The sequence below is a fragment of the Galleria mellonella genome, unplaced genomic scaffold, assembly GCF_026898425.1.
Source record: "Galleria mellonella isolate WM207_F2 unplaced genomic scaffold, CSIRO_AGI_GalMel_v1 utg312, whole genome shotgun sequence".
NCBI lineage: Eukaryota > Metazoa > Arthropoda > Insecta > Lepidoptera > Pyralidae > Galleria > Galleria mellonella.
Genome location: NW_026442074.1, coordinates 1,899,080 through 1,923,770, shown reverse-complemented (window position 1 = coordinate 1,923,770; position 24,691 = coordinate 1,899,080). Strand labels below are relative to the sequence as shown.

The window sequence follows — 24,691 nt, the reverse complement described above, 5'->3', positions numbered from 1 at the left end:
TTAATTAATGTGAATTGTAAATTAATCCGTAAGGTTTTGCTTCGGTGTTGTTTGTTGCGACCGTCGCTCTTATACTGTATGGATTATGTAGTTTGTTATGATTAATTTATATTTATTGAACTTTAATATATCTAGATAACTGCAATGTTAAAGGTATCATATTATTTTATAATCATTTAAGATTTTGCTCCACAAAATTGAAAGCTTTCAATGATGAATAAATTAATATGGAATAAATACCAATTCATACTGATTGCATAACAATTACTTAAATCAGGGCAGAATTGGTAGGTAGTGTTAGTTGTTTTTTTTTTTATACAACTTAGAATGGCAAACAAGCTGACGGTCCACCTGATGGAAAGTGGTAATCGTCGCCTATAGACACGAGCAGTACCATGGACATAACAGAGTATACTGTTTCGCCTATGATACCTCCCATGCGTTGACATTCCTGAGGACTCAGGTGTTATTCCTATGTACCCAGTAAATTCACGCCATATCCCACCCTTCAAACCGAAACACGGCCATGCAAACACAACTGCTTCACGGTTGAATCACGAATGGGACAAAGGTAACCAAGCAATCGACTTTTGTACAAAGTCTCCCTCTGGTAGTATTTACACCCTTAATAAAAGTAGTAGTTTTGTTTTTGTGGAGCAAAATCTTGCAAATTTAAGTCACAGTTTCTTATTATTAGTTTCAATCACAACATAAATTGTAATCAGATAATTTGAATTTAATTAAAAATTGATGATAGAGCATTTTAGAGACGAAAACTTAGGAGGGCTGAGCCAATATAAAATGGATTTGAACTAACTTCAAGACGATCACACAAATGTTTAGTGCAATTTTTTATTACTCTACACCTAATTACAAGCTACAGAACCTGTCAGTGGAAGGTCGGAACCAGATATTTTAATTGTGTTAGTGAACCAGCAGCGTCGGCGACTTGCTCGCGATAGCTTTTTTGCGATATTCCTTTTTCAGTCGACGCAAACGTTAATTAGATTGGAATGAAATATTAAAATATGAAATGAATGATGATTCCAATAATTTTTGTTTAATAAAAATATTTATAACTTCTTTAACGTTGCCAATAGTTTGTAGTACTAGTCTAAGAACAATAAATGTTTTTAGCAATCCATTTAATCAATTTATAAACTCGAAAATTATAAATACAAACCATAACAGTTTAAGGAAAATTCAACTGTACCTACATATAGAAAGGTTATGCAAAATTCTCAACATCCGTCGCGTAGTGAAAGAATCAGATTTCCGAGTGGGGAACCCTTCAGTTTCCTGTGAAGTGGCATTATAATTATCCCTTAATGATCGTTTGGTCTCCATCGGTATGGCTTCAGTATTAATTCCGTGCATTGAATGTTAGTTCACATTTGCAAACGGATTTTCAGTTCAAATTAGAGAGACTTCGCAAAATTTGGTGTATGGATTTATGTATTTATAGATTTATATACTTTAATAGAACATACTTATTAATATTATATATGATAAAATGTACTTTAATTTGTCTTTATTCAATCTTTCCTGTCAAACATAAGTTTTACTTTAAGTTTATATACATATTAAATTTTTCTTTTTGTCAATTTGCCACATATTTTCATATGTGGACTATCATTAATTAGCAGTATTTTTTAGATCTTTAATTAAAAGAAAGTCTTCGTATCAATCTCGTCAAGGTCTAATTTTATTTGTAAGGGCATATATTGCATATTTAATAATAATAAAACTACCCCCATTTAGGTAAAAAATCAGTCTCATAATGAACTGGCATATGAATTTACTTTTTCTTCTGTCAGATTTGTCTGTACACAGCAAATACGTTTACTGTGTTAACCACCAACTCGGCTTCAAAATTTGTTAAAATTGTAATATTTCGTGTCAAATATGATATATCAAACACTATTTTTTTTACAAAACATTTCTCCAGATCTGTACACAGTCTACGGAAGTGCGCTTTCGAGTCGATTGTTTCACGAGATTTTAATAACGGTGCAACGCAAAGACCAAGTCGACAGGCCATTGTTGACTTCAAGATGTGGCCACGGGCACTCTCTCTCTCTCTCTCTCAGTATTCTCGCTTTATGTTTAATTTTATTAAATTTAAAAATAGACATTGATTGGGAAGTTCCCCTAATTATTCGTCTAGAACATTGTATAAGAAACGTAAATGATACGTAATTATTTCTACTTCTTGGTGACAATTACCAATGAGAAAGCATGTTAGGTGGATGATTAGAAACCAAAAAAAACTTAAAAACATTTACGTGAGAGAACAATTTATTTATACAGATCTAGGTTACATTATCATGAATACTTTAATTAACTAAGAAAATCATCTGGGTCGTAGTACCTAATAGTACATTTGTCTTTATACTAGTTAAGGTATATATTTTTTTTACAACGCAGAGGGGCAAACGAGCATGCGGCATTCCTTTTAAAAAGGTATATACTTTTTTCTTGAAGGTTATATATGTATATATGTATTTATATATTATATTATTTATTTGCATCTATTTATGTAAATATATTATAAGTATTTTATTATTAGTATGTATAAATATATTAATATTTATATTACGAGTACTTATGTTGCATTTAAATTTATCTTTAGCCCCCTTTTCTCCCCTTTTTAGTCTTATTGTTTTTCTGTTACGTCTTGATCAGACACAATTTTAATTTTTCTTCTCCATCCTAAGGTTGCCTGAGGTTGAAAGAGATTGCTACTTAGCTATTGCTAAAGCGACCTTATTAGGGCGCTCACTGTTGTTTCTTTATCTTGCTTTTATATAATTATTAATTTTGTTTGGCTACATATTGTTAATCTTTATAATCTGCATCATTCTTTAAAGGGAATAATAAAGAGTTTTTATACAATCACTCAAGTAGAATTACAAAGTTGTTGATATAAAACATGAGCGCTAATCAAAAATATGTGCAGAGCAGAAATCTTTCAATGTAACTTTTTTTTTATAACACAGGGGGCAAACGAGCATGCGGCTCACCTGATGGTAAGTGACTACCGCCGCCCATGGTCACCCACAACACCTACGGCATTGCAGGTGTGCTGCCGGCCTTTTAAAAAGGAATATGCTGTTTTATTGAAGGTTATGTTGTCGTATCGGTTCGGAAATACTGCTGCTGGAAGTTGATTCCAAAGAGTGGTTGTGCGTGGGAGAAAGTGTCTTGGAAAACGCATGGTGGAGGACCGCCATTCGTCCTGATGGTTAGGATGAACAATGGTGAAAAGTGCGGGTTGTACAATGGTGAAAATCAGCAGCAGGAATCAATCCGAACAATTCTTACACATACGAATTGTAAAATGGATTGGATTTGGAAGTCATTTAAAAATGTACATTCCTTCTTATAAAGAAAATGATGATAATTAAAAACTAATTAATTCATAGGCAGTCTTGAAACTAATATAGAAAGTTACCATGTACCTTTAAACTCTAACTATCAAATTATGGTCCGTTAAGATCCCCTCGAGGTGTTGAACGCCACAAGACTATTAGGTTCTTTGTCCTCCACCCTGGTTGTGCGTTTAGTGCCAATAAATAACGTCATTACCTGTTCACGGGACGCAAGGCATCTTTGCGAACAATAAGCAAATGTGGGACGCTATTAAATCTATTATAAACAGGGTGAGACATCGGTCGCAGTTTATTACGCCTTGTAGACGGATGTAAGAGAAAATGGAATGGGTTCAAGAAAATTTAGGGCCAATAAGTCTTTAATTAACAAAATCCGTATATTTTTAGAAAATTATAGGTGTGTTTTGAAATTGTCATTATCTGATATATTGCTTTTTATTGAAGTGATTTTGAAAGCGTTCTGAAAAAGGATGGAAACTTCAGAATAGCGTGTAGACGTAAGTAATCAATATAGCTTAAAGAATAAGCAAGCGGAAATAGCAATAGATTTTACTGACGTATAGTTCAAAGAATTGACAAACGATAAGAAGGAAAAGTTCTCGAGTAGAGATCCCATACAGGTTATAGTGACAATAATGGCATCTAACTAGATGAAGGAACGATCTCAAAATTGTTATATGGGGTCAGTGATTGTAGGTGGCTCAGGACAGTTTCTTGTGGCACTTTAGTACCGTACAATTAACAGCTAAATTAATGATTATGATAAACAGTAGCACATAAAAAAAAAAACTGTAAACTACATCAATGCTCAAATTCGGTTTCCTCTTCCAGTCGTGTCATATTTTTTCGCGCAGTAGGTACCGGGGGGCAATTATCCGCATCTCGGACACAACAGCGCAGACGTCCTCCAGTCACAATGGCTGCCACTCGAGGTCTCGCTGTAACGAATCCACTACTCCTATCAGCTCCCTTCCACGGAACTAGAACGGGATTGTTTGTGAGACACTCTCGCGCTACCGGTTAATGACGTATAGCAGGGTTCATTAGCTGCTGTTTTTCGCGCCTGTCTATTTAAAATGTTCCGGATTTTTTATGACTGGCAGCTATTATAGTTTCTGTTCAAATAATTACTACAGGAATCCTATTAATATAACAAGTGTGAAAGGAAAGATATAGGATGTATATATTAGTAATGTGTACATATTTAGCTCAAGTGTTTTAGGGTGTTGGATTTGTTATTTATAACGATCGATGGTATGTGAATGAAATTTAGTAGGTACAGTGTTCAACCATGTTTTAAATAAACACACACAGGATTATCTCTTAATTCAGTTACAGCTAATTACGTTTATTTTATTTAGGAACTTAGTTGTTTTGCAATGATGCAGGTTGATCGGTTAGATTAATTAAGATTTTGCCTACTCTTGGATTATTTTTCAAGTTTGTAATTATTTTAGGACGATTATAATAATCCTTGCCGTGTCGGTCCCAACATAGAATGGGCCACCTCTTCCTTTCCCGTGGGTGTCGTAAGTGGCGACTAAAGGAACTTATAGTAGAGTGATGGGTAGCAGCGTCTTTATTAAAATATCTTCAAAGATCTAACTGCAGTTGCCAGCCCGGTTGGCCAAACCCCCTTTATAATGGAGGTTATATTCAGCAGTGGACATTAACGGCTGATACAACATACGAGTACATGATAATCCTACTCATATTATAAATGCAAAAGTTTGTGACAATGGATGAATGTTAATATTTTGAGCAAAAACTACTGAACGTGTTTGTATGAAATTTGGTACATGGGTAGGTTATATCGTAACTTACGCGGGCAAAGCCGAGAGATGCAGCTAGTAGAATATAAAATTGTTTCGTTATATTATTAGCATATACACTTCATAATAGATTTACCTAATAAGTTACTTAATTTAAACTTTCTAAATATAACATTAAGAAAATGGTTAAACAGACTCATCATGCTTTGTTCTACAATTCATAAACACTTACGTGGGTGGTTTTCAGAATGAGTAATGTCTTACAACTTCAAACAATAATTACGATTCAATTAGCCTCCAGTATCACACACCAAGTTTATATTTTCGAAAAAAAAAAATCACAAAGGTGACAAGAATAAAGCTTACAAAAGCCCTTTATTGCCCGTACAATCCATCACCGCTCACTCCCGATTGTTCGCCGTTGGGTTGATCATTATTTAAAATATAGATGAGAGTGTTTTCTTCCCAATAATCGGGACCGCGATTGAGGGTTCAACACAATGGCGTGCTTTCAAAGAGTCGCCTGTAGCGAGCGGGGACCCGACCACAGGTCTCGCTTATTTGTATTAGGAAATTGAAAGTACACTGTCCATAATATTGAGGTCTCCGGGATTGCGTTTCTAGTTTCTTTGACAGTTTTTTAGGGTTCATTACTTCGATCTACTCGTACTTAATGCAAGTTTTCTAAGCGTATAGGCCATATGATTGAAAACTGTTATTGGTGTTTTAGACACCTGCCACACCAGGGATGTAAAGTGCTAGTTGCTGGCCCTGAAGTTATTTTAATATGCAAGTATTTAAGAAGTATTTTTTTTTATATCACACTGTAGAGGATCACAATGGAATTAATCATTTTTTTATATAAGGAAATATATTTTGGACGTACAGATACAAGACAATTTTAAAGACAAGCATTTAAAAGCCTTCCAGGGTTCAAGTTGATTATTTACTTTTAATAACTTAAGACCTATATTGTTACAACATAAAATAGCATTACCCTGTCAGGTCGACCTCCACGCGGTTCCCCCTGGAACCCATTGTGCTGAGTTCCATGTGAATTCATCACGATGGGCTGACTGACCTGCCTTTTTCATTATTCACCTATCACCCCTCACTGGTGCCCCGCCAGCGTATACCGATAGCACAGGCGGAGTTACCATTGCATTAATCATCCATTAAAAAAAAACATAAAATAGCAATAAATAATTGAATTGAAAAAAAAAACTAAATACAATATGAAAAATAATATCAAAACATGGCCAGACTTACATTTACATATTGACTACAAAGAAGAATTTATTTATTAATAGACTTGTGTCTACATTAAACAATACGTAATTAGTAATGGTACTAGTCATTAGTAAAAAATACGTACTAACTTATTTCTAAGTACAATTAAGATTACAGATAACAAAAAAAAAATAAATTCATACCGAAGTTAGACAGGATAGAACGGTCCCGTACTTGTAATGTTATTACTAAAACAAAAATATTTTCCACAGAACTCCCACCAATCGGCCGCGTTCGCAGCTGGCGTCCTATTAAAAAGTGCCAGGGAGCAGGGGGATCAATTAAGGTGGCCTTTGTGAACATTATATCGGCACGCAATGAAAAGAGTTATGATTTTCTTTGATACGACGAGACGGTTTGCCGAGTGAAAAATCAAAGGGCCTCCAGCGGAATGCATGACGAGTTTTATTAAGATTTAATGTCGGCAACGACACTTGGAGGCGGGAAAAGAACGAGTCTCAAGTATTCTGTCGCGATGTACGTTTTACATGACGCTATACGCCATTTTGGTTTTGCGCGCTCGAGTGCAGCGCGGCGGACCGAACGTTCGCTGCATCTCGTGGAAATAAACACGCGGACCGGTATAATAATTTGTAAGGTAATAATTCTTTATTGCACCGCAAATATAAAAATGTAGAATGTTCATTACATAATTCAAGTGAGATATAGTTGCATACCAGAGGGAGACTTTGTACGAAAGTCGATTGCTTGGGGATGCTTGGGGACCTCTGTCTCATTCGTGTTTCAACCGTGAAGCAGTTGTGTTTACATGACTGTGTTTCGGTTTGAAGGGTGAGATATGGCGTGAATTTACTGGGTACAGAGGAATAACACCTGAGTCCTCAGGAATGGCAACGCATGGGAGGTATCATGGGCGAAACGGTATACTTTGTTATGTCCATGGTACTGCTCATTTCCATCAGTCTATAGGCGACAATTTTTACAATTTGTATTGTTACCACTTTCCATCAGGTGGGCCGTCATATGATTGTTACGCCATTCTGAACGTTGTATAAATTGAAAAAAAATATGACGGAACGAATTTGCTGCGAAGCAAAATTTGCTTGTAGTTGTACGTTCTAAATTTATATATCGAAATAACTAATGAGTGTGTTTTATTGTGAAATAATGAAACTGTATATTTATAAAAAAAATTGCTATAATTGCCTTGTAAGTATAACAATACTTATAGTAAATTCAAAAATTACATATTTGAATTTGTCGACATCCGTTCATTGGTATTTTATTTGTTTTAAAATAAGAATTCATGAGAAGCCACTGCTACGTCGTAGATAGCTACGAATAATATGAACGTCATTCATTATTAGTACATATTTACTTATACATATCATCAGAATATTTCAGCCATTATCTGTCCACTGCTGGACATAAGCCTCCCCCATTGACTGCTATAAAGAACGATCCTGAACTACCTGCATCCACTGACTCCCAGCAACGCATTTCTGGTCGTCACTCCATTTAATGAGGGGTTATTCTACACTGCGTTTACCCGTATGTAGTCGGTACTCAAGAACCTTTTTTTCCCATCTGCCCATTTATACATTAGTTTTTATGCCAAAACAATGTATGTACATGCCCCCCCACTGAATGGGGAAAACCTATGTTTAGCAGTGAACAGTAAAAGGCTGATGTGATGATGATCTGATGAATGCACCTGTCATATATTTTATGTCCTAAGATATAACATAGGTTCCAAATAAACAAAATATGAGATTTAAATTTTTTAATTATTCTATTTAAAAAAAAATTAAAACGGTCTTTAAGAAACGCAAAAAGCTATTTGAATATAGACGATTTCTATTCTATAAAGAGAAACTATCTAGACGACGTACTCAGAAATGATACCACTTTTATAGTTCCACTAGTGTTTTTTATATTTATTTACATAACAAAATTATAGTTATAAGTCATTACATGAAGAGATACAAGAATCGTATGCAAAAATTCAAATCATCCTTTTTCTTTTTTTAAATATACTATATGGCTTCTTTCCAGCCATGACCACTATCTAATACCTAAACCTAGTCGATAAAATTCTGTAGTTCTATAGAACGTCTAGCTAAAGCCAGGTAGCCCTATATTACCTGACCTGTCCAGATACACTAATTGTTTTATGTGTGGAGGTCCACTTATATAGGACATCAACTATACTATTTCATTGGCTTAACATGATGAGTTAATGAACACCCGTGGGCTTACATCTAACGTGTACGGAACCAGGAGGGGGGAGGGGGTCCCGTCTTAACGGCACGACTTGAACCATGCCTTAATATATGGAGGCTTGGGAATAGGTCAATAATTTCATTGCCTTTATATACCTAATTTATCTTTAATTACCTATCATCATTATTTGTTACCTGTAATTATATTAAATACCTGTAAAAAGTTTAACTGTAAAGTGTTATAAATACACAGCCCTAAATGGAGAAAAAAGAACAAAAAATTCTGTTGTAACAGAAAGATTTTTTTTATATTTAATTAAAAATTTGGTATTGTTTCAAAATTGGTTATTTTTGCTTTATTTTGCTATGCTAAAATAGCAACTTTGATCATGCCAAAATATGTAGAATATCTAGGATATCTCGTTAGCATATTGTAAATTTAATTAATATGCGATGTTTAGGAGTAAATTTTGATTCACAATAAGCAGGATGCTAATACGCAAAGAAAGCCGGTGAATTAATATAGAACCAAGACCAGATCATTATCATCATCATCTCAGCCATTATCTGTCCACTGCTGAATATAAACCTCTCCTATAGACTGGCATAAGTAACGGTCCTGGGCCACCTGTATCGACTTCCTCTAATGTATTTGAAATCGTCACTTCATCTATTGGGGGGTCGTCCACACTGCATTCGCCCGTACGGGATCGCTCACGAATTTTTCTTCCCCATCGGTTGTAGATTCTTCGAGTTATGTGACACAGCCCATTGCCACTTTCGCTTACTTATATTTGTTAGTCAGCCATGCCGGATAAACTCTATCAATTGTCCAGCAACCATATTGATTCAACCAATTAGTTCAGAATTTGCGACGTAATCGCGTTACACAGGCACAAAGAAAAAAATACATATAATATAATAGCCACTATTCGGCAGTCATGGTTGTGTTTCGGTTTGAAGGGTGGGAGGATATGGCAGTGAATTTACAGGGTACAGAGGAATGACACTTTGGGGGGGGGGGGTATCATGGGCGAAACAGTATACTCTGTTATGTCCATGGTACTGCTCATGTCTATAGGCGACGGTTACCACTTTCCATCAGGTGGGCCGTCAGCTTGTTTGCCATTCTAAGTTGTATAAAAAAAAAGTAGATACGACATTAAAGCCTTCGAAAGAGCATATTCCTTTCTCAAAGGTACACAACACACTTGCAATTTCTCTGATATTGAAATCACTTACAATTAGGTGAGCTGCATGCTTACTTGTCTTGTGTGTTATAAAAAAAATTACAAGTATTTATAAAAAAAAAGCAATATCATAGTACAATTTCTCATTGTGATTATTTCTTGTAATTATTTATATTTATAATAAGTTTAATATTGTAATCTTTTGGAGGAAACAATAAAGAGTATCTATCTATCAATACTTTATGGAAAAAGTAAAATATTATATCACACGCTATAAAGCCAGGAATACATAGATGCGAGATACATATCCAACACCGATATGGTGCTAACAAGAAACCCTTTAGGTACTGCGTGAAGTAATTTATCCAACTATCGGCGTATCAGACAATACACTAGATAGTAATAACTTATGACGTCAACAGTGTGCAGTTAATTCCGACTGTTCGTTAGGGGCCGAAATATATTGTCTCCAGGGAACCTGTTTATCTTATACTTCTGTTATTAAGCCCTCTATGATGGTCTATCGACGGAGTAAGTGATATCTTGCTTTATGCACATATCTTGATAATATTTTATAGTGAAACGATTGTTTTACGATTATGGCGTTGTTATTCAATTTAGATAATGGTAAATGTCCATGTGATGGTGGAAATGGAACACAATGTACGGTCACTTATTCATTTAAACTTTATTGACTAACTAGCGGCCCGTCCCGGCGTCGCACGGGTGGACATTTTTAATATTTCTCTCACTGCTCTGCTCTTATGGATCGTAGCGTGATGAAAGTATACTATAACCTGCCCAGGAGTATGAAGAATAATTGTATCAAGTTTCGTTAAAATCCGTCGAGTAGTTTTTGTTTCTATAACGAACATACAGAAAGACAGACAAAAATTTTACTGATTTGGCACCAGTATCGATCACTAATCACCCCCTGATAGTTATTTTGGAAATATATTTCATGTACAGAATTGACCCCTCTACAGATTTATTATAACATAAATATAGATAGAAGATATAGATAAAATGTGGTACAAAAGGCGGACGTAATGTTGTAGGCATTCTCTACCAGTCAACCTTTAGGATGTGCAAAAGTAGTCGATTGCGGTTTAAAAAATAAAGCTATTTATATTTTAGTATAAGATCGTAATTATATATATATATATATATATATATATATATATATATATATATAAATATTACAAATATTCATTAACGTACATATTAATACAGTATTTATATATTAATGCCTAGATATATATACATGTACATATACATATGATGAAGTCGCCTTTTCTCATCCTTAGCATTTTTTTAATAGATGATAATCGCTATCGGTATACGCTAACGGGGCACCAGTGAGTGATGATAGGTGATGATGAAAGCAGGTTAGCCCATTATGACGAGTTTTATTAAAATTAATCATGATGATTTCCAGAGGGAACCGCGTGGAGGTCGACCTGATAGGGTGTATTGCTAGAAATGGGTCAGTTAGATCCCTTTGCTAACAATCTCTTTCCTCACATTCTTAGCATATTGTAAGAGGTGAAAAAAAGAAAAAACAACACTACAAGAGAAAGCAACGTCGAAACCAAACAACAAACCAAGACGATTGACTATCGTAATAATAGTACGCTATATCATCCTCTTATGGGAAAGCTTATGACCAATATAATCAATATTTTTCTAGGGTCAAATATTTTTTTATATACAACGTTACACGTACATTACAGTACAAGTACGTTACATTAATATTACCATCTTTTGTCCGCAAAGGTAATGACCCTAGACTGTCACTGATTGATTTTTCATTACTACTGAGAGTAACGTAGTAGTAGAAAAACTGCAGGTAAGCTAATTATCGCGAGTCAATTAGGATGCCGCAAAAATCCAAACACCTTTATATAAAGTTCAATTAAAAAAAAAATATCAATCGCGACCTTCCAACTTGATCAACAGATTTTCTGCTGTCATCGATAATTATTTTATCTTAAATTAAACATACCTAATAAGGATATTTGTCTTGCACTTTCAACATATAACAGTAAATACTATTTTGCATCGCATACCGACGGCCCAAATACCCAAACTTAATAACGAAACACCCACAACGACCACCTCGATAAATTACTAACACCACCTCCACACTATCGAGACATTATTAATTAAAATCCTCGTAAGGAAGCCGCACCTGTCCCAAAGGCGCACCAATCGGGTTAACAAAGAAGGCCCGATGCCTTGGGCCAAAATCCTTCCGAGGGTACATAATCCGGATACGAAGGACTAAGTATCGATACAAGAAGCCTCTAATGGTTTATGGATTATATGTATGGGGTTGCTTTGATTGTGCTCTTGTAAATTAGATATACGAAAGGTGTTTCACTTAATATTTAATAAATCACTGTTTTCCTATAAATATGATGTAATAAACTCTTCGTTAATAATATAAGGTCAACTTACCAATATCAGAATTTAGAACCGTCATTCTTTCTAGAATTTTGCTATATAATTTTCAAAATATTTACAAATACTTTGTTATACAACTTAGGATTCGCGTTAAGTGTGCTTAGTTCTTATTGTATTTTTCTATCAGGCAAGATAAAATCAAGCGGCATCCATCGTGTGATAAAAAATGCCATAGGTCTTGTATTTGATTATTAAATTTAATATAAATTGATGAGTTAATGGATGTATATGGCTCAGGATCATTTCTTGATAAATGATTTTACATGATACTTCTGGGAAACATATCTTCAGTAGTGTACCATGATTGAATGACAATGATGATTCGGTGTCATTCAATCATGCAAAAATTAGATCCAACGTAATCAACGGATAGGACAAAACTAAAACAAGGACTACAAATTTACCACACGTAAGTTTCTCAGTTAAGTTAGCTCATTCCTTCCTAGCCAATCTTCGGTTGTACAATAAATAAGCCCGCAATCGGAACAAATGGACAGGCGGCAAATTAAACCCAACGGTGGTGCATTTCGATTCACATACATTAAGAACATCGATCTAACACGTCTAAACAAAGGCCTGGCGAAATGCCTGCAAACACGCGACCGTCTTAAGTTCCACCAAAATCTGAGCTCTTAAAGTTGGATTTTCAACTTGGTGTAAAGGCATTAAAGTTACAATTTGGTTGCTGGGTCGCACAATAGATTTAACCGGCCGCTAGTAAAACAGTCCCGTAATTAACAGAAACGATATACGTATACTTTGGTAAAAAAAAAAACTACTTCAATCTTTTATATGACACTTGCTGATTTCAAGATTTCTGCCGATACAATAAAGTTATTTACGATTTTTTAGTTCATTGCCTAATCATAAATAATGATTTTTCATAAAACCACTATACTGAGAGCCTGTTTCTTAAACTATACTATAAATTATGAGAAAACAAATCATATAAGGATCATCTGAAAATGTAAGTCAGAATATCTAGACCCGAATTAACGTACAAAAGGAATGTAAGTACCTGCCATTAGAGACCGTCATTATAGCTTTAATAGACAAAAAAAGTGCAATGACAACCAAATATAATTCATTTTGCAAAAAAACAGTGTCTGTAAATCAATGGTGACAAAATATGAGACAAAGATGGGAGTCACTTATAAATTTACAGGTCACTTTTGCTTACAAAAACACAACAGATGACATCAAAAACGTTACGGCACGGTGTAGAATGCGGCCGTTTAATGCGGTACTAGCAAAAACAAAACAATCGGATGCTCACCTCCTCGCGTCCGGCTCCGTACAGTAAATTTACATTCCCCACCATCCATCCCAGAAGTCCATCCGGGATGGTAATAAAACGATCTTAAGGCACGGAGGAAAACGTCTTAAAGCTATAGGGGTTAAGTTGAGAGTAGCCAGAGTTTTCGAATCACAGTCATGAGCGTGTTGGATGTGATATGTGATTCGAATATGCATATAGTTAGCTTCAAATTTGGTAGAAAGACCGTATGTTTATACAAAATTATGACTCTTGTATATTTATAAAATTTCATTTTTTTCGAAAAGATTTCACGGTGCAATTATAATAAATTTTTCATTCCATAATTGTTCCAGAGCAAAAATTAACATAAAAATAAACATAGATAAATATTTATATAGACATATATTGTCTAATTATTATTATCAGTTTTAATAATTCACAGTTTGCACTAACCTTCAATCGTTGGGCTTACGTGATCGAACTTTTTGGATTTCTTGATATTCAAAATTATATTATTGATCCTTAAAAACTCAAGAAATTTTAATTACTTAGTGGTTTACCAGTATATATGTACTGGTACACCACTCCAATATCTTAAAACTGAGTTGCATATAATCTAAAATGTAATTTTATTTATGTCCAAATAAAGTATAATCCCCGCTGATTCCTTCAACTTGAGCATCAAAACGGCCGCACAGGTCGTGCCTTGAGATATACGCCGAAGGGCACCAATCTTTGCCGCGTGTTTACAGGCTGATGCTATCTAGTAATTGTGACAATATTTGCTTAGCATTTATGTGCAGAATGCGGCCCAGGTTAATTGGTAGGGACCGAAGATTAAGGTTTAAAGTGGGGCCGAAGTTAGCCTTATTAAATCGAAGGTAGATTACGGATGGCGCGAAATAGCTCCGAAGCTTTCCACAACTTTGAGAACACGTATATTACATCTAATCAGAATCTATATTTTTTTTATTTCATCTCTTAGGCTTATAGTTATAAGCGAGGAAAAAGAAAATAATTTAGGAATTAAAATTAAAATGAGAAAGAAAGTGTATAAAAATAAAAATAAAAAAATATTGCATATATTTTCTTTTACTTCTAAACTAATATTATAATGACGAACGATATTTTTTTGTTGCAATGGATAAATTCAAAAAATATTTAATCGGTTTTAAAAATCCTTCACCAATAGAAAACTAAATTATAGACGAGTAATAAGTAGACTGTACTTTATTTTCAACAAAAACTTGCGAAGCCAGGGCTCATCGGTAGTATGAAAGTAATTTAATAAAATAAGCTTTTTTTATGCAACTTAGAATGGCAAACAAGCTGACAGCACACCTGATGGAAAGTGGTTACCGTCGCCTATAAACATGAGCAGTACTATGGATATAACAGAGTGTACTGTTTCGCCCATGATATCCGCCACGTGTTGCCATTCCTGAGGACTCAGATGTGATTCCTCTGTACCCTGTAAATTCACTGTCATATCCCACCCTTTAAACCGAAACACAGGCATGCAAACACAACTGCTTCATGGTAGAAAGAAGAATTTGACAGAGGTGTCCAAGTAAACGACTTTTGTACAAAGTGGGAGACTTCTGGTAGCTACGAACAACACTGTTTTTTTTGTAGAAATTTGTTGCAAATGTACCTCCTTACAAAACAACATTACCTAAACAGAGCCTTCTGAATCACCCCATAAACGGTTCACATCCTCTTAGATTTAAGGGCGTCTTGGCTCCAAACGGCCAAGGTGAAAAGTACACCTAAGTTTCAGATTAACAATCGGCCCGGGCAAAGGGCTGTGTTGGACGCCAAAGGGCGAGTACGCAGCAATAAATCCTCCTGGATAGTCCCGTAACGACGTAAACGTATTGTTTAGAAGGAAAATCAAAGAGGATTTCATTAGAACATTAATATGGTCCTTTAACCAGAATAAGGAGACATGACGTAATATAGGAGTACACAAAAAGTTTAAACAAGTACTTAACGTATTAGTAATCTTGATTTTCTAAAAGGCTCTCAAATTCAACACAAATTTTTATTTACGTTACGCCATATCTTTAGGCAGTTTGTTTTTATCAAAAATATTTACTGCTGTATTGATCCTATATTTCCGATTCTTAATAATCTTAAACCATCGGAATCATTAAGCTTGCCATCATAGTATAAAATCATATTTTAAGAACCCTAATGTTTTGGATTAGTCTGGACATTATAATGGGCATGACTTGTTTCAAGTTACTCGATTATATCAAAATTATAGATATTGTAATGTTATTTTACATTCATTGTAGACTCTTTCTTAGCCTAACCTATAGAAAACATTACTACCCACTAGCTTTTACCCGCGACTTCCTCCGCGTGACCGGGATATATTTATTGACTGGGATGAATAGTAGTTTATGTCCTTCTCAATCCCAAACAGTACAAGTATACACCAAATTTTCTGGCAATATTTTGAGGCGGTAAAGTGCTATGAAATAAAAAAAAATCGAGGGAAAGGGATTGTTAGCAATAGGGTCGGACAGCCCGGTTACTAGCAATCCCATCAAGTCGATCTCCACGCGGTTCCCCTTGGAAAAAAGCATCGTGGTTAATTCTTGTTGAATTCGTCACGATGGGCTAACTGATTGGGCACCGGCGTATACCGATAGCGCAAACTGGGGTTACAATTCCATAAAAAAAAATAAAGAAACCCACTACCACATCCTTATCAATATAATAAATGCGAAAGTGAATTTGTGTGTTTGTTACCTCTTAGTGCTTTAATGACTTAACCGGTCATTATAAAATTTAATTACGTTTTATTTGGTATCGAGAAGGATATATGCTACTTCATTTTCATTCCAATCAGTGAACATATCCCGGTTATGCGGACAAAGTCGGTGGTAAAAGCTAGTCTACAATATTAGTAAAGATAACCTGAATTAATTTATCTAGACTTAATGGAACTACACGGTTGAGTAATTCCAAGACCATTTGAATTTCTACGAATGCCGGATCCAATCTCTTCTAGCGTTTTCGGTTATGTCCGGGGCAATGTGCCGGTCACTATAAATCGGCCAATGAGAAGTAGTGATTTAATCGGAAACCCAAGGGTCCCTCAGGAAGCCCATTAAATCGTATGGTCAGAGGATAATTAATTCGGTGGTAACGTTCCAAGTGAGATTAATGGAGGTCTTGGAAATCGAGAGCACTTTTCAATGGCCGCTCTAACATGTTCATTGTTTAGTCTCGTAATTGATGGATATTGCACTGAATTTGCGGAGAACATGTATATTTCAAACCGACTTCAAAAAGAAGCAGATTCTCAATTCGGTTGTATATTTTTTATGTTTGTTACCTAATTGTCAGTTCTAAACAGATTTCAAAAATTATTTTTGTATCTGAAAGGATATTAAAATAATTTGTTACAATTGAAGTTGGTTTTTTGTGGGATACAATATTTAATTATGGGGGGAAAGGGATTGTTAGTACTGGGGTCTAAAAGCTCCATTGCTACCAATGTACCCTATCAGGTCGACCTTTACGCGGTTTCCCCTGGAAACCATCGTGGTTAATTCTCGTGAAATTTTTCACGATGGGCTAACTGACCTGCTTTCATCCTCACTTATCACCTCTCACTGATGCCCGCCAGCATATATCGATAGCGCAGGTGGGGTTACTATTTCATTATTATCAATTAAAAAAATCTCTAATTGTGCTACGTGTCTAAATGTGTCCTATTGTGTGTGTACTTACACTACTTACACCACTTGGCCAACTTTCCAATAATATAATTTATATTGTGTTCTACAAAAACAAAAAATAGTTATTTTGATTTAAAAAGTAAACTATTGTACCATTTTATTAAATTTTCTATGGGACCAATCTGTAAGTACTCCCTTTTAGATATATAAAAGAACTTTGCAAATCTGTTATATCTGACGGAGTTAAAAGTTGACATAGTGTATGAAATTATTGTATCTACTATAACATTCAAATACAAATTTTTGTTTATGAATAAATAAAATAAAAAAAAATAAAAATAAAAAAAGTACAACTGAATTGAGAGCTTCCTTCTTTTTGAAGCCAGTTTAAAAACGAGCTACTAGCTTTTTACCCACTATATCTTAAATCGATTAAAATATAACCATAGCTGATGCAATGATTTGTATACATACAAATTTGAACATAACGTGAAATTGAGCGGATAAGTAAATTGTAACAAACTTTATACCATAAAAACTGCTGCCTAATAGACCATTGGACTGATTACTTGAAATCCTCTCAGACTATTTAGTGCTATTTATAGATCCCCCAAAAATTGGTTAATTTTAATTCACATAAGTATTTTTCTTAAAAAAAAAAACAAATAATACAGTACAATTTAAGTAGGCCGCCGAAACACAACTTTTGAGCAATATGATGTCAGTGACGTCACATGGAAGTAAACAATTATCGAGCGTCATACACGAGTTTAAGGAGTATTTATTTTTACCGTTTTCCAAGAAAAAATACATACAAATGGTGTGTTGTATCACACAATTTGTATGTATTTAATTTATTTTATTGTATCACACACCAGAGTGCATAAAGACTACTATAAAAACACAGAGAAAAATATTCATTAGTATGCTAAAAACGCTCATAATATGCAAAAAGTGGATGGAACTTTTTCATAGAAATACTAATGCAATAGTAGATGATACAATTATTTTGTTTTGTAAATATTATTATCATGTAAGAAGCAAAAGCCAGTTTTCAGCAGTGGACAGTATGGCTGATATCACCATGCTGCAATACGGCGACTATATTAGATGAGAATCCCCGAAATTTGCACAGGTACCAAGATAACACTTTCCATATGGTCCAAATCATTAACTGGTAACCAATGAAATAAACATGTCCTTTAAAAATTAACTCTTAACTATTAATAAAGAGAGAGAAAAAAAGAAAGGAAAACCAATTTGTCGTATTATCAGCTCACTACCTACTCCACAGTTCTTGGCAGATTGATAATGTTTACCTGTAAAGAAAAAGAAAAAGAAAGTAAATATTTAAAAAAAAAAAATACAAAACAATAAAATATTATTTTTTTAAATAATAATGGATTATTTATAAATAGTGCTGCGCTACATTTGCAAGCTCCAACCTTAAGATTCCTATCATTGATAGGAATTAGTAGCGAATTAAAAAAAAATGTGAGCACAAAAGATCATGGAAATGATGCAGTGTCACAGATTTTATCTAGAAAAACCCTGTTTTTCAATAATAATAGTAGTACTGCACTAAGATTTTTATACAGAACATTTGTAAGGTATGACTGTTTGAGTGAGTATATTCAATTTGATTTTTTATTGTTTTTTTATTTTATTTTATTGGCACATAAAACAGATTACAACCATAAAAAACTTAAGTAATAATTACATTTGTGATTCGGCTAGGCTATAATCCAATTACATTATGTGCACAGCTTGAGTAATTCATTAAAAGCAAACACATAATATAAAAAGAATTACTTAAAATGTTATATAAATATATAAAAGACACATTTAGATTACTATATAAATGATATATATATATATACCTACCTATATATACATATATATATATATATATATATATATATATATATATATATATATATATATATATATATATATATATATATAGCTGTAAATTTTATAATTTTTATTATTTTAATCTGAAACAAAATTTTTGAGCTACTGGTTTTCCGTTATACAATAATTTATAACTTAGTTCCAAAAAAGATACCAAGTTTTATTGTGTTAAATTTAAAAACCTTAATAGATTTATTAATTTTAATGTTTACTATTGTAAATATTATTAAAAGCAAAAAAATTATCAAAATTGATTCATTAAAAAAATCAGTATATGTTACACACAAAAAAGGTCGACAAATTAAAAATTTTCTTCTTTTTGAAGTCACTCTTAAAAAGAAGCCTTCTTTAGCATACAGCGCTTTGTGTTTTCCAGATAAAGTCAAAAGAATTGCCAGCAACAATAAACACAGTAAGTTCGTAAAATTGTAATTGTGCATATCATCATCATCATCATCATTTCAGCCATTATCCATCCACTGCTGGACATAAGCTTCCCCCATAGACTGCCATAAAGAACAGTCCTGAGTCACCTGCATTCCCCGAATCCCTGCAATGCATTTCAGGTCACCACTCCATTTAGTAGGGGGTTGTCCTACACTAGATGAAGTGACTACACATTGTGCATATAGATAGACATAATTCAATAAATAAAAAATAAATACAGAAATACCACTAGGCATATTACACAGCATCGTGTAGTCCCAAATAAGCCACTGACAAATATATTCATATACTTTTTTTTTACAAATATGAAATGATATGAATAATTGTATTCCGCAGAGATTGAATCTGACTTATCATGTATATCACCAGCAGGTGAATTAATGTGCCAACCAATACACAACTAAAACTGTCTAACAATAATTAAAAAAAAATATTATTATCTCATAGAAGTATGAAATTTCTTTAGGTGATGATAGGTTAGTATTTAGAAAAAATAGTTGTAGATTACACATAATCACATTATCATATAGAAATGCATATTTTATATATTAAATTATCAAGAAAATTAAATATTTATATCAAGTCAGTCAAAACACTTGCATCAAGTAAATTATGTAAATTAATTATTTAACAAAATGTTAATACTTTTTAAAGGCCTATGTTCAATATCGGACAGAAAACAACTGAGGTGATGATAATAGTCTATCTATCTATTTAAGAGCTGCGCTCTTGTCGGTGGAGCTCTTGCCACTCACTATGATTTTCATCGAGTCTCTTCACCTCTTGATACGACACAACACCAACTCCTTCCTTGATCTGCCTGATGTAACTATGTCTCGGTCCTATGATAATAGTATGGTATATAATTTTATATTTGGATAATTGATGTTTTTAAATAGAATACATGTGTAATTAGTGAAAATAAAATAATTTCTTGCCCTGTGTGTATGTCAACATAACCTCAATTACAACAATACAAAAATGTTAACCGGCAATTTTGTGAGTAATTAAAACATATTGAAATATGTACCTGGTATTGTGTTTCGTCTCCGTGTTCCTCCAATTGCTTCAGATTCACACATAATAAACAATTTTTCGCAGCATTCCAAGCGTATAACACATCGTCCTTTAATTCTAATAAATTACACAACATTCCATTGGGAATCTCTTTTAGACCGTCTTTTATTTCATGAAATATTTTATGGTTCGCCAATTTAGTTTCATATAAACGAGAATCCATTGCGAATTTTATTAAAATTTCAACTTGTTTTGTTTAGACTGCAACTTTCGTTAGACACTTCACAACTTGACAGATAAAATGGCGCCAATATCCAATAGTCACGTCGAGAAATTGAGTTATATGAAATAACTTTTATTATCTTTCCGCATAAGGATACTTTTTAATTGTTACGTGAAGAGACAATGCCCTACACACTTTGGTATCATTATAACGTGCATTGCGTTTGGATACTGCTTTAACTCTACAAAACGCCAGGGGATCTGAAAAAGATAATTTTGTTACCTTACTAATATAATAAAATTGTAAATAAATGATGTCTGTTCATGGGAGATATTTAAGAAAAAATAATATCAGGGGTATTAATAAGATCAATAGATACCAAAACTTTAATATTTAATTTTTAGAAATTTTGTTTTAGAATGTTTGTTCAGGCATCGTGCAAAAAATATTTAAACATATAAAAATAATAAACAAAAATATTAAGGAATTTACGTAAGAAGGAACCAATTCTATAAAAACCGACTTCTTTAAATTAGATTAGAAACATTAACTTGATTAAATTAATAATTAGTCACTTATCATCTGGTTTGCCCCCTGTGTTATAAAAAAAATTAAATATATCGGGATAGACATTTTTAATTTTTCGAAGGCATACTTAAAAAAAAATAAGGTTACCTCAATTTGTGTTCAAGGTATGTTTGTTGCCTCATAACTACGTCAGTTATAAACCGGTTCGGAAAATTATTATATTGTCTAAAAGAATGTATTTACAGATTGGTCTCTTATAAATATTACCAAAATCGGTTCAGTAAATAATTTTAAAATAAAAGTAACTTTTGCTACAATTGAAGTCGATTATTTTTAGAATACAATTTTAAATTATATTATTGGAAGGTTGATAGAGTGCTACAAGCTCATATATCATGTATTTATTTAATTTTATATCAGAATTCGATTTTCTCAAACTATCCGCTAGAGGCGCTGTTAAGTTTTTATTATCAATTTATCGATCTAAAATTAAACTTGCTGAATCTTAACATAAATCTTTATACAATTCATATTAACTACTACGGTTATTTTAAAATAATTATACCTAGTTCAAATTTGAGATGACTGTCTTAGTTTTGCAAGATTTATAGTAGAAAAATTAGGTCAACTACTCATTCATAGTCTGTGGTATTAACCTACTGGGTAGAGCTCTAAGTGGTATAAAAAAAATATTAGCATTTGTAAAAAGTTTACTACTATAATTTTTTTTTGGGGGAAACAATAAAGAGTATATATCTACTTATGTGTTTAAAATTTCACACATACACTCTTAAACATAATAACGAAACGTTTATCTAATAAACAAGCAATCAGTGGAGTACAATCTGATGAAAATATAACGCCCCCTAACCCATATGGGAAGGTGGGGGAACGGTTCCTCGCACTTGTACCAGCTGTATTTCACTTTGATTTGGAATGGTATCACGTAATTTCATCTCCCAGTGTACGGGCCGCGCTTTCTTATAAATAAACCGAGATATAGGCAACAATAAATTTTGTTTTCAGATTTCGTACGTGTACCTCGTTGTAATTTAATTCTTGTTTACTTTAAAGCTTCGCGGATTGCTGTTGGCAGTGACTGAGGGCGTGGCTGGTCCGGGTGTTAGTCTCATCGATGCGATGCGCTCGAACGGTGTAATTTGAGATAAAACATGCGAATGAATGAATGAATGAATGGTTTATTTTCTCTTCACAAAAGGTAGTATAAAGTGACAACTTGATGTACAATTTGATATGTAAAAACAATTTTGTGTGAGACTGACGCTTGCGGTAGGTTTTGAAGAACCTGTGTTACAAGTCACCAGTGCCCCATCTCTATGGACTAATAGAAATACAAGGCAACCAATTAGTGTTATAATACACAGATGACAATAATGAGATATAAAGTGCGAAAGTAAACTTAACATTAAAACTTATTTCTAATAATTATTAATTATATATAACTTAATTATAAAGTACAGACTATGTGTGCGTGTGTGCGATTGTGCGTGTGTGCGATTGTGCGTGTGTGCGATTATGCGTATGTGCGATTGTGCGTGCATACGTGTGTGTGTGCGTGTGTGTGTGTATGTGTGCGTGTGTGTGATAAAACATGTGTACTAATTATATTTTTCAAGTAAATAGGCATTGGTAATAACAATACCGCTGTAATATGTATATATCGACTGCCTCTGGAGATTGCTGACGGGAAAAAGGTTGTACCCTATTTCGGTACCGTCCATACCTGTCTGATGTTTATGTTAATTCCGTTGGTGTTCTATTGGATAACCAATATTTAATGTGTCCATTATTGGTATTTTTTTTTTGTAGTTAGTTACATTACAGGGTTTGGTATCTCCTGTTAAGCAAAGATTGCTTGTGTTAGGAGAAATCGCTCTTTCATAAAAATAATTAAATTTCATAATAATTACAATTTACTTTTCCTTTTTTTTAATCAGCATTAAAAATTTTACTTTGTTTTACTTTTATACAATAATACTAAAAAATTTACATATCATTATGTTTAGTATTGTATATAGATATACTGTATAGACTCGGTGGATGAAGTTGAGTAGTACAGACTAAATGGATTTTTTTTTATACAATTTAGAATGGCAAACAAACTGACGGCCCACCTGATCGAAAGTGGTAACCGTCGCCTATAGACATAAGCAGTACCATGGACATAACAGAGTATACTGTTTCGCCTATGATACCCCCCATGCGTTGCCATCCCTGAGGACTCAGATGTTACTCCTCTGTACCCAGTAAATTCACACCATATCCCACCCTTAAAACCGAAACACAACTATATAAACACAACTGCTTGACGGTAGAAACACGAATGGGACAGAGGTAACCAAGCAATCGACTTTTGTACAGTCTCCCTCTGGTGCACTGGGATGGTAATGGAATGGTAACTCTCCAATATGTCAATCATGTTGCTAGAATATATATATATATATAAATCAAGGTCACGGTATACGTAATGAAACGAGGCTCTCGTCTCACTTGGATCTATTTTCCTTACGTATTACTAATTTATATGATAATTTTTCCTTCAAACCTCAAAGGTATTAACTTCTTGAGTCTTCATACCGGAACTTATCAAAGTGTTACAATTATCGTTAAATTTTTTATTATTTTTTTTTATACCACTGTGGTTGCAAACAAGCATATGGCCCACCTGATGGTAAGTGGTTCCCGTAGCCTATGAACACCTGCAATATCAGAGGTATTACGCGCGTTGCCGACCCTGAAGAAACCTCTTTAACCCCCTTTTGAAGAACCCCATGCTGTAGTCTCTTAATATTTCCAATTAAGCATATTTTCAAACAATCTACCTGATATGTTAAAATGTAAGCCTTAAACCCGATCCGGATATGTTCACTAAACGGAATAAAAAAATAGCTTAAGTTCTTCTCCATCCAATATAGTAAGTGGGGGGAAAGGGATTGTTAGTAATGGGGTCAAATAGCCTTATTAATAGCAATATACCCTGTCAGGTCGACCTCTACGTGGTTCCCCCTGGAAACCGTCGCGGCTAATTCTAGTTGAATTCGTCAGGATGGGCTAACTGATCTGCTTTCATCCTCATCAGTCATCTATCACTGGTGCCCCGCCAGTGTATACCGATAGCGCAGGCGGGGTTACGAGTACCATACCATTATCACCTTTTAAAATATATATGTAGTATCTACAGGTATACACGAAATTTCATAGTGATTGGTTAATATATTAAGGCGATAATCACTACATAGTATAAAACAAAGTCGCTGTCGCTGTCTGTCCGTCCCTATGTATGCTTAAATCTTTA

General features: G+C 33.8%; 1 protein-coding gene across 1 annotated transcript in view; it reads right to left on the bottom strand.

The window, feature by feature from the left end:
• The window catches only part of LOC113520121 (nucleoporin 88), a 160,901-nt gene extending 139,978 nt beyond the window's left edge, over nucleotides 1–20,923 (bottom strand). The window contains exon 1 of the mRNA XM_052895876.1: nucleotides 20,638–20,923. Within this exon, the coding sequence (XP_052751836.1) occupies nucleotides 20,638–20,847 (210 nt within the window). The 5' untranslated portion in view covers nucleotides 20,848–20,923. The remainder of the gene's footprint in view (nucleotides 1–20,637) is intronic.
• Between the last annotated feature and the right edge of the window lie 3,768 nt (nucleotides 20,924–24,691).